This window comes from Bicyclus anynana, chromosome 11 (genome assembly GCF_947172395.1).
Source record: "Bicyclus anynana chromosome 11, ilBicAnyn1.1, whole genome shotgun sequence".
In the NCBI taxonomy this organism is placed as follows: domain Eukaryota; kingdom Metazoa; phylum Arthropoda; class Insecta; order Lepidoptera; family Nymphalidae; genus Bicyclus; species Bicyclus anynana.
Window position 1 is genome coordinate 11102467 of NC_069093.1, and position 15117 is coordinate 11117583.

The window sequence follows — 15117 nt, forward strand, 5'->3', positions numbered from 1 at the left end:
CGCTTCGAATTTTATCCATGTCGTACCGACGTGCTGCGCGCTCTTAATCCGAATAATATGTCATTCTTTTCCATTCGTCTTTATTACTCGTCATCTCATCCTCCACTCCCTTTACACACATGTCCTTTTTCACACAATTCAACCATCTCCTCTTTGGCCTTCCTCTCCGCTTATGTCCTTCCACTTGCACATTCAACGTTTTTCTAGTAGTATGACTTTCCTCCCTACGCATTACATTACATGTCCATACCAAGCTAGCATTTAAGCTAAAAAAATTCTAATATGTTTTATATCAAATCGAAGAAATCTTTTTTTTTATCCCTTAACTTTTTCTACTAGTATATGTATAAAACATCTTTTTATTACTTAAAATTCTATTAAAAGTATAAAATAAAATAATTGTTTACAAGTTTTTAATTCTGTCAAAAAGAACTAGAAAAAATCTTAACAGGGGCGCCCATTGAACTCTGCCGCCCCGGGCCCCCGAAGCCCGAAGTGCTTAGTCCGCCACTGCTTAGACTAGGTACACCTAATTATTGCATACATGTTGGCGGGCTTTAGGGTGACAATATTTGACTATGTCACGATTACTATTAGACGCTGACATGATAATGACTAACCGAGGCACGCCGCCAACTACACACAGGACTGCCAATGAGAATTTCTCGGAAGAAAGAAAAACTCAATATTTTATAACTCAACGCAATGATTATTTTATACTATTTTTACTGAAATATGGACCGCTAATTTTGATGATGGGTTCACAGATTAATCAATATTAGGCAGATAGAGCGTACGGCACACGAAGGTGTCGTAGCCGCTCCAAATACAAAATTCAAAAACTAATACATTCTCGTGTCAGTACGACACGAAGCGTCGCATATTTTCAATAAGAAAAAAGGCGTCGTTTTTAAATATTTTAAAAACTTTTCACAAAAACTAAAGAATCAATCAGATGAAGTATTTAGTTTTAGAATGGGAATTACACGGGTGAAATAGTGAGGTTCTGCTAGTTGACAATAAAGAAACTGATAGAAACGTATCAGTTTCAGTTAGGAGAACTGAACAAAGTCACTCGCTTAGCTAGACTCGAAGCTGAAGTGCCAATAGGTTCGAAGAACCGAAGGACGTTGGGGTCCCAAGGTGCTGGAATGTCGACCTCGCACCGGAAAGCGCAGTTTTGGTCGACCCTCCACTATATGATGATGATGATGAGGTAGGTAACCTGCCTAATCTAAATTGGAATTGGAAATAATATAATAAGAGATTTTGGTCTTTGTTACAAAAGACAATGAATACCTATTTAGAGGTGAGTAAGTAGATAGTTAGATGCATTTAATATTATCCAACAATCTCATTAATATTGAATCAGTAAAATCCAATCATAATAATCAACGTTATAAGGATAATGCAAAGTTAATAGTTAACACAAAGTGGTTATAAAAGCTAATGACAAACGGATCGCGTTTACGGAAGATCCTTTGGCGTCAGACATGGCGCGAATTGAATTTGAAATTACTGTTTTTACATTGAACATTCTTATCACAAGGCTTTAGAGGTCATTTTGCGGTGCAGCCGGTTTTATTTATGGTGAGGTGCAGCTTAATATATTGAGGTCGCATGCCTGCGTCTTACAACGTGAACAGCCTTCGAACAATACGAGACATTTTTAGCAGTTCGATTTGATGCGTGTTTATTTAGATAATTTTATTCCATGGAGTATAGTCACAGATTAAAGAATAATAGGCAGATAGAGCGTACGGAGCACGACGGTGTCATAGCCTTTACAAATACATTCTAGAGTCAGTACGACACGAAACGTATAAATAAGCGCATCAGTAATTTTCAATATTATTCGAGAAAAATGGCGTTTTATGTTTTTAAATATTTTAAAAACTGTTCAATAAGATGGAGTATTTTTTGTTATTGGTAATTATTGATTATTATATTAATTTACGTAATTGTTGTTAGTTAATTGGCCTAATATTGAATTTTTTTCAAGATTCAAAAAATTTTTTTCTTATGATTACACTGAAATTTTTACGACTTCGAAAGACGACTCGAATTAAAACTTACTAGACCCAAACCCATGAAACCACATGAATTAAAGTCACATAGGCTAACCATCAAAGGAATCCATTATGGACAACCAGCAAATCAGTTAAGTACCACTAAGTTGGTAGGTATCTATACAAGTACATAATACTCATAAATAAGTAGGTAAAGTTATTATGAACTAGGCAAGTAGGTAAAGAAGATATTAAAGCATATAATACATCTTTACTCTGACATAATTCTTTACTTTAGGTACTTATGTATGTCTTCTGATTTGTTATGGGAAGTACCGACCTCAAGGCGAACAATAAAGTCAGGTATAAATATGTAAAATGAAATACTTTAGTAAGAGAAGCAAAAAAATGGCTACAATCAACGACATTATATTGTACCTCTATTTACGTCGTTGGCTACAATAGGTAGATAGACTAAGAGCTTGCAATAGTCAGACATACCTCATTTTATGAATGTTGAAAGTTTTTCGGCTTATACTCCTAGAAAAGATAAGTATGTAGCCAATTGTGGACTTTGTAAGGTAGTAGCAGAGTAAAAAGAAAATTTAATACTATGGTAGTCAATGAGAATTTTATACTATAGATCGGTTACGTCCCTACAAAATCACCGCAAATAGTGATCCGAATAATAGGCTACAAAACTGAGCGCACACTCGCACAATTTTGTCTTTAATTCCATTATTATTTATGTATATGTATATCTTACACTTCTTGAACACACAACTCGACATTGTAGACGATATTTAGGTATTATTTGTTTAAATAACGTTCGTTGTTGACCACAACTAACATTGAGATGTGGAAATTTCCTCTTTTGAGCGCCTCATTTTTCATGATCTAGTAACACATCTAACAGTATTTAACATCATTGGTGGTAGTAGGTTTTAACCGTCCATGTATAAAGCGTACCTACCGATACTACAGTACTCAATGTGTACTGTTTACCAACAAACAAATTAAGAATGAGGGTATAAATCGCTAGTCATTAATACTAATTATAATTAACCTAACAAATAAATGAAAATAAATTCTATTAATGAACTTTTAGTTAATTTGAATAACATTTTATAAACAAACAATACATAATTTGAAACAAATAAATTATGAAATGGCATGCGTTTTCTACCTTCAATTCTAATTTGTTTGTTGGTACCTACACATCAAGTAGGGATATAGTATATTTTGTTTTTAATTTTCCTCGACTTGATAAATTTGACCTATCACAGTTTTAATTATATATGTATAAATGGTGGGAGAATAAATAAACAGAAAAACTTCATAAAATGAAGTGTGTCTGGCTACCACAGGCTCCAGCTCTAATATAATTACCTTCATTATATTGTCCGAAAAATGAATTATTTCCCACAATTATGCTGAACATTTATTATTATAAAATATTAGTTTTGCGTTTATTCCTTATTATAGGATTGTTTTTGTAGTCTAGTTTGTTAAGTATTTGATGTAGTTTCCATGTGATTGTGTAATCGACAACGTCAGTTTCAAAAATTTCTTTGTCGCGGCATAAGTGAGGGTTAGCGAAGGATTTGATATAAGGGTGAGTTCCCATTATGTCGGGACAGTAAAATTTACTTTATTTATTCGGAGCTTTATTCGGAGCCGTTTCATATATTGGGCTATTGTGGGGAGATCTAGGTCTCTATGTAATTCATTATTGCGCTTAAACCACGGAGCGTCCGTGGCCTGACGCATGAAAAGGTTCTGAAGGTCCTGAAGGGGTTTTAGAATCGCCTTTGCGATGGGCAAACACTACACTAGCGTAGGTCATTATTGGACGGATGCAGGCTTGTAGAGAGTGACCTTGGAGTGGAGGGATAATTTGCTTTTAGCACATATCATAGGGTAGAGACGACCCACCACATAAGCAGCACTTTTTCTAGCTTTCTGTATGTGAGTCGCGAAGCTCATACGGGTACCAAAGGTCACACCTAAGTATTTGGCAGTGCGTTGCCACGGAAAGGGTGCTCCGTGTAAGGAGACCTCTTTTAAATCGAAGGGTTTCGGTTTAAACTGTGTCGATTTACCATCTCTATTTAAAGTGACGATCTTTTACCGTTTTACGACTGTCGTGCTAGCCGTTCACATTACCACGATAATCTGTCTTCACAGTAAAAAAGGTATAGTGAACAACAGTTGGTCGCGCCGTCCTATATGTGAATACTTGACACCTCTATACAGGGTGCTCGGAAGTATTTCCCGTAACTCTATGGTTATATTCTTTATGGAAAATTAATAAAAATGTCTAAAGAACATGTGTTCTAAAATGTTATCGAAGTAAAAAAAAATCTTTTGTAAATAGATCTTAAATTGTGTCCCTTATATCGCATTCTTATTTTATGACCTAGCCAAACTTATTCATTGATAGATATCATGAAGTAGCTTACTAGTGAAGTGTGGAGTGCCAGTTTCAATATCTGGACGACATCGACAGTCTTACCACTACGATTACGTATTTTAAAATGCAAGGATAGCATCCGTGTGTTACATGAATAGTCGGAGTTATTTGAATTACTTTGTATGAAAACATAAAAAGTTTTTTTTTTAGTTAAAAAGTTATTTATGCAGTTCGGCTCCTTTAAGTGGACGTCTTGTCAACACCTTGAAGTTATGGAAAATACTCCGCAACTAACTAAATGTGAACGCAGCCTAAACTCTGAACTCTTATGAGTTTGAAAGACGTCCTCACCGAATAGTTAGTACGTTACAAGATGCGAATATAAACTATCCACTTTTCCAAATAAGGAGCACAGCTGTTATGAAAATAAGGTTTATTGCAGGAAAACTTTTCGCGTCCTACGTAATTTTAGAGATAACGAGATCTTATGTAAACTCATATGGGTGAAGAATAATAATAATTGAAGAAATATTATATGCAATAATAAAAAATCATTTTTAACCCCCTTTTTCGAATATAACAGGCTTATTAATGATATTAAAGACTGTAAAAGCCAAAAGGCAATGATAATTTTATACTATAGATCGGTTACGTCCCTACAAAATCACCGCAAAAAGTGATCCTAATAATAGGCTACAACACTGAACGCACACATGCACAATTTTGTGTTGAATTCTACAGTGGATGATTGTTAAAGTTTTCAAAAATTTTCAAAATTCATTGATTTCAATTAAGGATTATGACATAATTTACTTTAATCTAATGGCGGTAATAATAGTCGAAAACTTAAAATTAAAGTTACGAGGGTTCCAAACGCGCCTTGGTCCGAGAAGAGCTAAACCACAGAAAACATATGTACAAGGACAATGTACATAATTATGTTTTCTGTGGCCAAACCAAAGAGATGTTCCGTAAGCGTTAGCTTTTAGCGATGTTTGTTCTGTGTTTCGTACAGACACAGAAAAGATATTACAACCAGTAGTTGGACTTCATACTAGAGGTCGAAACGCGAGCTATACCTACGCTCCTTGAACATGGGGTGATCGTAGGGTGAAGACAGTCGCGACTGTGCCGCGGTGACGAACGAACGCACGGTGTATTAACAGAGTAAAGTGTATTAATAGTATTAGATTTTTTTAATTATGACCAGTAGGAAATACTGTGCCGTTTTTGGATGCATGAATTCAAAATTATCCCATCCAGAGATAACTTTTTTTAAGTTACCTGGAAACTCTGAAAGGTTAACTTTAAAATAAATTTACTTATTAGTAGATAGGTACATAATCTTGTATTTTTTAATGGATAAGGTATTTCCTTTTATCTCCAGAATAAAGGTAGGTATCTGGATTAGTAAATAAAGTGAATAGAGTAAAGGAAAGTGATTGACACGATTGAAATATGTAGCTATACGCGGTTCATGAATCACGATACAGTAGGTACGATAAGCTTGTATTAAAACCTCGACTGCTTGTACAATGTATTGTGTGACTGTGCTCGGATCATTTGTGTTTTGTTACCCGACTGCGGCGAAGCCCAAAGGAGGAGTATGTGTTTGAATGTTATGACTTGTTGTTGTATGCGGGCGACGAGAGGAAAGGACTGCGCGGGTGTGAAGTCGTACGCGCTGGGCATCGTTACCCCCCTCCTGGACCGCGCCGACCTTCGGGAGTGTTACGAACAAATTTGCCAAGCACACATACTGATAAATGATATGTCATTAGACTCGTCTAGATAGGCCGAGTGTCACTGGGTAACTTAGTTTTTAAAAAATCAAAATGGCGGATTTTATGCACTTTAATGTGCAAGCTCATAAAACTTTTGCTCAGCTTGGCATTGGTGACAAGAATTTTAACCGACTTCCAAAAAGAATCGTATCGTATTTACAGCGATATTTCCGTCATTTGTAAACCGTTTCTTTTTTGTTTGGATGAATATTCTTTCAGGTTAGTCCCATTTTTTTCATGTCAGGATCTGATAATGGCATCCTAGAGAAATCTAGGGGAACTATCGTATCGTAGGGACAATTAGTGCGTTTGTTCATTGTTTCATTATCTATTTTAAATCGCTACAATTTCATGAAGGTATTTATCTTTTTTTTTATTTGTTCACGTAGTGTGGAGGTAATACCTAGATGGCATCACCGAAATAAATATGTTTAAGAATACGACCAATCCTTCAAGATCATTGACGTAGTATCAGCCTTAATTAAATCAACCAATCAAAAAACACGCATTTTTATTTATCATTTCCCATTTTACTACAATTTACAAAGTATTTTATTTGTTTATATAAAAAAAGTTTATTTACAATCACAAAACTAGGTGGAAACACAAAGTTAGCAAATGTAATTAAATTGCTGCATGCGGGCAGCCCTATGACATGTTTACGTACCGCGCGGCTGTAGGTATTTATTTCAAAAATACGGCCGAGTTATTATACTGCTTGTAATATCTTTACTGTGGTACAGATGAGTCACCACTTGGAACTAGTATTTTCTCTGACTCATCACAACAATAGAACCATCATTGTATAGGTATTACTAATAAAAACACTTACAATACATTTTCGTGTAGCTCAAGTAGATTTAATTTGATACTAAATTAAAATTGAGTTTTCCTTTACAAAATAAATTAAGCGTGAAAATAAAGGTACTTATTTTGTATGTTAAAACATGAACGCGCGTAGTAATGGACTTTTTTATCGGAACATGCATGTCTTTATTTCAGTATGTGTGACAATAGCGCCTAACTACTGAGCCGATTTTGATAAATGATCAATCGATTCATATAAATTATCATTAATTGTTTTGTTGGCAAAGTTATCAGAATTGTACAAAATGAAACGTGATAAGCCACAACACACACTACTCAATGTTAGTTGTGGTCAACAACAACCGTTATTTAAACAAATAATACCTAAATATCGTCTACAATGTCGAGTTGTGTGTTCAAGAAGTGTAAAATCTATATATCTATACTTATAATAAATCTGTAGAGGTCAATTCTGTACATGAAATATATTTCCAAAATAACTATCAGGGGGTGATTAGTGGTCGATACTGATGCCAAAAATGCAATCAGTAAAATTTTTGTCTGTCTGTCTTTCTGTATGTTCTTTATAGAAACAAAAACTACTCGACGGATTTTAACGAAACTTGGTACAATTATTCTTCCTGGGCAGATTATAGTATACTTTTCATCACGCTACAATCAATAGGAGCAGAGCAGTGAAGGGAAATGTTGAGAAAACAGGAGAAATTACTCTATTTTTTAAGCTTCTGTCGCCGTCGCGTGGTAGGGTAAGTGTAGAGTAAGGGTAGGGTAGGGTTAGTGTTGGGGTAAGGGTAAAAGTAGGGTTTCACGCGCACGAAGTCGCGGGCGTCCGCTAGTACATAAATATACTTATAATGGCATTTAAGACAAAATTGTGCATGTGTGCGCTCAGTGTTGTAGCCCATTATTCGGATCACTTTTTGCGATGATCTTGTAGGGACGTAACCGATCTATAGTATAGAATTATCATTAATACTACATGATATCAATATGTCACACCTCGCGCCCGTCACCGGGACGAAAAGTATGCCCCATCAACCGATGTGTCAGCTTTTAAATCACTGTTATATTTCTATACTATAATATGTCATGTGTTTTGTATACATATAAACCTTCCTCTAGATCATCATCATCACACTAACTATTGCTGAAAATTTCATTAAAATTCGTTGAATAAGTAGTTTTTTTTTATTCTTTACAAGTTAGACCTTGACTACAATCTCACCTGCAGGCTGATTATGTATCTCGACGTATCACTTCTAACTGTGTAACGCAAAGCTAAATTGAACACTAGAGTGTTTTTGCAATTCCGATTATGTAAGACAAAAGACAGCCACAATGCCTAGTGATATCGTTCTAGGCGCAAAATTTTATCGACATTATGCGACTAAATAAAATACACCCTTTCCCGGTACTACTTACTACGGGTGCGGCATACTTTTGCACATATACGCATTATACTTGATTTTGCTGTTTGTCTGTGGTGAAGTGAAGTGCCATAGTTTCTTTGTTGGTAAACAAAGCCGTATTAAAATATTAATAAAAAAATTGGTTTCGTTGGATCAAAGTACTTGCTACTGCTAGTTTTTTGTTTTCAATAGAAGTAATTAATTAATCATTTTATCGTATACATTTTTATTAGTGTTAATAGTTAATTTATCAAAGTAAACGGCCACTTTTACATAAAACATTATCTACACGAAAGTTCTTCAAAGTTTTATCGTCTGCCTATGATTAATTTAATGGTCGTTGTGATAATATGTAAAGCATATTGTATAGTGTTTTGTTTATTAAAGTTCATCGCTTGCAACTAAAGATGTCCGGGAAACTCAATGATCGCCTTGGCTTGGATCAAACTTGGCGATGGGTTGTTTTGGAGGGCCTTTGGAAAGTCAGGCTACTAAATAAACCTTCCGTGTTCGCGTCTGCCAGTGGCGTTGTGTAAGTTATCACATATTTATATTCTATATTATTATTTTAAAGAGGATGAGAGGAAATTTTTGATATTGTAGGGGGTAATCTCTGGATCTACTAAACCGATTTCGAAAATTCTTTCACCAATAGAAACTCACATAACTTGCGAGTGTAATAGGCTATATTTTATCCCTGTAGTCCCAAGAGAGTGAGAACTATGCAGGTGGAACTGTCGAGCATCAGATAGTAATTATATTCAATTGAAATTCATGATTTTCTATTATAAGTTTAACATAATACTTGGTTTTGTGACTAGCATATTGCATTAACAAGCCTTTTTAAACCACAACTATACCTGCACCATGTAACCTTTAAGTTCTAAGCATTAAGTACAAGACAAATAATCAAAATCAAACTTTGTCTCATTATGCAGATGTATTAGAATTGTTTGTATTTGTAGGTGTTTGTTTTAGTTACATTAAGGCTAAATATAAAATCCTACCTTGATTAGTAATTTTTTTATGATGATTGAGGCTAGCCACTTAAAATAATTAGTTCAAATTTCAATTACAATATATAGTTAAGTTAAATCCTACAAGTATATGTATCTCCTACAAAACTGGATAAAATATAAGGCAAATCAAAAAACAAAAGAGCTCAGTTTAATCCCATAAAAGCCCAGTTGCTGCAGAGTATAGACTAGAGGGTTTGCCAGGGATATAGGTCCATAAGCACAGCAATAGCCCAGTGGATGTAACCTCTGCCTCAGATTCCAGAGGGTGTGGGTTTGTATCCAGTCCGGGGCATGCAGCTCCAACTTTTCAGTTGTGTACATTTTAAGATATTAAATATCACATGTATCAAATGGTGAAGGAAAACATCGTGAGGAAACCTACATACCAGATAATTCTCTTAATTCTCTGCTTATCTGAAGTCTGCTAATCCGCTTTGGGTCAGAGTGGTGGACTATTGGTCTAATCATGAATGAATGAATAGTATTACCTAATCCAGTGTATGTAATTCTTAATGATAATAATTGCTAATTCAAATAATAATTTGTACTTTATATTTTCTTTTATTATGTACATGTTCAGCTTAATAAATATTGCACATTTTGATTTGTTAAATATCATCATTTTGATTTGTTAAATATCACATATAATGAATATTGTTATCATTTACAATAATGTATTGTTTATGATAACAATATTCATTAACCTGAAACTAAAGGATCACATTCTTCGTCTGAAAAGAAGCTCAACATAAATACAACAAAGTATTATTTTTGTTATCACCATCTCACAGAAATATATTGTAGAACCAAGTAATATACCTGAGGTATAAATATATCAATTAACCCCCCCCTAGATTTGTCATTTATATAAACTCTTAATCAAGATGTAATACATAGGCCATTTCTTATCTCAATATTCCCACAGGAATGAGATCTACTTAAAGAAACCGGGGGCATATGTAGTTCATGTAATAAAAAAATATTTTCTACATTTCAGATCAACATGAAGATGTGGGCTCTAAACTTTGAGTGCCAGGGACTGACTATGGAAGTCTCCATGTTGCTGGTCACCATTGAGGTGCAAAACACCTTGAAAAAATTGGTGATTCTGAATCCTTCATCTCTATGAACGATTCATGAAGAAAGAATTAAACAAACATTTAATGAACAGATTTTTTATAAGATTATTATCAATAATGACATTGCATATGAGAGAAAATTGTCAAATATAATTTCATTTTAATTTAATATAGTTAATTATGACATCACTGTATATAAAGAATATGATTATAATCATTTGGTTAATTTCAGTATTATGTATATATTTAATCAAGAAACGACCCTACTTACACATATAGGTACCCCCTCTAACAAAAATAGACTGAAGTATAGGTAAATATTTAACAAAAATGTAAATTAAAAATTAATTATAGATTAATTAAAAACATGACTACAATTTGAATTATCAACTTTAATAATTTGCTTCAAAATAAAAACACATACGCGTGGCGCAGTAAGTAGTGCTCCTGCATCCACGGTCATGGGTTCGATTCCCACACCTGGAAAATATTTGTGTGAAGAGCATGGGTTTTTTCCAGTGTGTGTGTATTTATACATTATATAAGTATTTATAGGTAGTATATAAATGTAAATGAATATTATAATATCAACTATTTTAGTACCCACAACACAAGCTACTCTGTATGCCTACTTTGGGGCTAGATAGTGCTTTGTATGGTTTAAGTATAAATAATTATACAGAAGGCTTGGTCACGAAAAAATATATCCAGTCCTTTGTCTGCATAGCTTGAGGGTTCTAGCAACTTGTTATCATGGTTTTGAGTGAGGAATCCTTGGACAATACTGCCATCACAAGGATTACTGTTTTCTGTATCCAGCCCTTGATCTAACAGCCAAGTGAAAGCTTCTTTAGGTGTTGGTTGAAACATTGTTAAGCTCTTCACTTCTTCAAAATTATTAGTGATTCTCCTAGAAAAATAAATCATAATGTAGGTATACATGGTACTGCCCAACAAGTTCTTATAAAGTAGGTATATAATATACTGACCTGTGATAAGTCTCCTCCTTCGGCTGCATAGCTTGAGGGTTTAGGAAACCAGAGTTCATGGTTTTGGAGTGAGGAAACATTTTACAATATGCACCCAACTACAAGGCTCCACCGTATTTCTGACACAGCAATGTTGTGCATATCTTCATGGGATCTAGGAGCAGCTCCCAAGATGGGGGTCATCATGCAAACATTGGTCACCTGAAAGAATTGAAGTGTGTATTGCAATGTATTATGTATTTTGCCTACATAAAAGTAACAGTTATATATAATTTATAGTATATAATTTATATTTGGATCCTGTAGTTTCATTAACTGACAGTTATACCTAAGCAACAGCTTACCTAACAACCAACAGCGGTCCCTATTGGGCAGGTTTTCCTCAAGTGGTCTTATTGCACTGGTTCCATATGTACAAGTCATAAGATGCACCACCAAATTGAGCATCCACTATGTTATTATTAGATTGGCATCACATATCTGAAATATTAATTGACAATATATAAATAAGTTAATGTTTAAATAAAAGGAGGTACCATGCTTTTATTCAATTCTAATTGTTAGCCTCCTAGTAGCTCTTGGCTTGTAGGCCGAACTATTGTCACATGGGTGCAATCAATGCACCCTAATACCCGGGCAATCCAAATTTTTTCATAAATCTGTAAGTAGATGTTAATCTAGATTAAGCACCTGGGTATATGTCTATTTACAGTAACATCCTGTGATATGAATAAGCACTCTGTGTATTATTTATTAATCTCAATCAATAATCAATCTCATTTTGCAAATAAGTTTTTATGCAAAATCAACCTATGAAAGATTCAGTGTGGTAGTGAACACAAATTAGTTGAGTCTTAGAAAAAAAAAACTAAAAATATAATGAATAGGTTATGTTAGTTTCATACTGTGCTATAAGTTAGTTTCATACTTACTTATTTATAATGATTTTGTGTTTAATGCAAAGGGAACTTAACACATTTTTTTTAAACAGCTGGGGTATTCAGGAGCGTCAGCGACTTCATGTAGGCATTTGCTAAAAGATGCCTTAGCCATCACAAAGCCATTTGTATGATCCATTGGCATAAAAGTTTAAAGCTGCCAAGACCTGTAAATAATATTCAATGGTTTAATTTAGGTTCTTAGGATGACAGTGACCGATCTTTAGATAATATTATTTGTTTCTTACAATCTAACACAAATACTACTGGACTGATTATAAAAAATCTTTCACCATTGGTAAGCTACAGCACAGAGTAATATAGGCTATATAAAATATAGCCCGTATTACTCTGTGCTACCCCATATTCCCACAGGAACGGGAACTACACCGGTCAAACTATGGTGTGTCTGCTAGTACTGAATAAGCCTACTCCAAATCTTAAACCAACTTATCCTATGATGGAAGCTCACCATATAAAAATACCATATTCGGCTCACTGCTGAGCTCGAGTCTCCTCTCAGAATGAGAGGGGTTAGGCCCATAGTCCACGTCACTTGCTCAACGCAGAGAATGAAGAAAATTCCTTCATTCATTCATATAACTTACTTATCTCTAATTCATTGCGAACAGCAGTTGTTCGAAGACTTTGTATTTCTTCTAAAACCTGCTGGTATCGCGACACGAAAGTTTTGCAATGAACTCGACAAAGACATCTTTTTCGTTCCGTTTCCGCGTACAATACAAATGCTACATGCATTGTATTGTACATGGCAATGTCGGTAAACACTACAAAAATAACACAATTAATTAAATTCACTTCAACTAACTCTAAAACTGTAATTCTGCTTTATGAAATAAGTATGTAGGTAGGTACCTACTATATATTCTCAACTTTCGTCATATTTTACATGAAAAACTTTTCTAATTCTGATTTTATTGACTTACAAACTAATACCTTACTTACAAGGTATAGTACAAAATTCAAAAAAATCCTAAAAGTACTTTTATTTGTAATTATTGAATCACAGGCGTCAAGTAAACTTTATTAAAACACTGCTCGGTATTAGTTTCTATAGCGATTGACTTTGACAACTTCTGTGTCACCCAGTTGTATGATCATTATGCTTACATAATCGCTTAAACTGACTATCGATACGTAAAAACTGCGTTATAACTTGGATAAATCCCTACAAGTGACCGTGACAGAGAACGATCCAAGATGACGTCATTTCGGTGGGAGATGTGTGTTACATGATCGCAAAAACGAAAAATCGCTGTCATTTGTTGTCGTGACTGTGATTTTAAAGCGTTCACCGAGTTACATAATGACCCTGCTGATGGTAAGTGATGATGCAGTCTAAGATGGAAACGGGCTAACTTGTTAGGAAGACGATGAAAATCCACACTCCTTTCGGTTTCTATACGGCATCGTACCGGAACGCTAAATCGCTTGGCGGTACGTCTTTGCCGGTAGGGTGGTAACTAGCCACGGCCGAAGCCAGCCAAAAACATCTATGCGAACATACATCGGAAGCGACTTAATTTTACAAACTTGCTTTTATTATACTAGGTAGGTATGTAATGATAATATTGATCTTTGTGTCTGTTCACATCACGTTAAAAGCCTGCCTACAAAATAGTCAGTTTAACTATAGTAGATTGTTATACAAGGGGCTAAAAGGACCCATTATATACGAGGTATTTTTAGGGCCCGAGACGAAGGCGAGGGCCGCCTAAATAGAAACCGAGTTTATAATGGGTTTAGCCCCACGTGTTACACTCTGCTTTTCACTACGATTGCGAGAAAATAAAATAGTTTAGTACGATATTCAATGAGTTATTTTAATTGAAAATTAAATGTACAAAGTCTACAATTTTGGATATTAAGGGAGATGCTTTTACTCAGTAACATAATTTCCGACTATTGTGAAGATGAATAATGACTATGTAAGGTAAACGTGGGAGATAATAGTTTAAAAAACTCCTTTCGTAAGTGAATCCATTCGTTGTTGTTTTCTCCATTAATTAAATTTTTCGTAGGTAAGTATTTAAGTAAATGCGTCTCGACTTTGATGGTAACAGATTGAAAATTTCATCCATCTCCAAATTAGGATCACCATTCTCACTAGATGAAGACAACAATTACAATTATTGTTGAAAAATATGTAAGGTACGGTCACAAAGGGGAATGTCCATTCCCGGCCCAGACCTTTCGTCCCCGCCCCCCACTTTACATAAAACTAAAAAATACTTGATAATTTTTGTTTAATAATGAATAAATTACTTTATCCATAGCGGTTTGCTATAACTTTCCCCAAAAAATAAGTTTCACAACGATATTTGACAATATTATAGTTGTTGTATGACATTTTTGAAGACACGAACATGAACAGTGTTACCAGCTAAGTGATTTATTTGGTTTAATCAATATTTTAACCGAATAATAATAATCGATCTTTTTCTACAACAAAATCACCTGGAAAAGCAAAAGTTGTAATAGATTATAATGTTTTTGATTATAATATCTGCCTCACTCTTTAAAAACCATTGCATAGTCGACATTATAAAACGTTTCTTGATATCAAAGTACCTATTATATTTTCCGCAATAACCAACCACTAAGAACTCAACTGATTTTTTTAGTTTA

The 15117-nt window shown here is 34.5% G+C and overlaps 1 protein-coding gene across 12 annotated transcripts; it reads right to left on the bottom strand.

Moving 5' to 3' along the window:
* Positions 1–10913: 10913 nt before the first annotated feature.
* Positions 10914–13813, bottom strand: LOC112057549 (uncharacterized). Of its 12 annotated transcripts, none has more exons than XR_008251213.1 (5): positions 13600–13813; positions 12463–13256; positions 11875–12010; positions 11531–11731; positions 10914–11451 (listed from the first exon to the last, which is right to left on the bottom strand). XR_008251213.1 is itself a non-coding variant. In XM_052884134.1 (3 exons), the coding sequence occupies exons 2-3, from the start codon at positions 11608–11610 to the stop codon at positions 11202–11204; spliced, it is 330 nt and encodes a 109-aa protein (XP_052740094.1). In that variant the 5' UTR covers positions 11611–11731; positions 12463–13583; the 3' UTR covers positions 10914–11201. The 12 variants fall into 12 exon arrangements, 1 of the variants encoding a protein (XP_052740094.1); XR_008251217.1 differs by having other exon boundaries at positions 12463–12635; positions 13600–13808; XR_008251216.1 differs by lacking the exon at positions 13600–13813 and adding an exon at positions 13435–13583 and having other exon boundaries at positions 12463–12635.
* Between the last annotated feature and the right edge of the window lie 1304 nt (positions 13814–15117).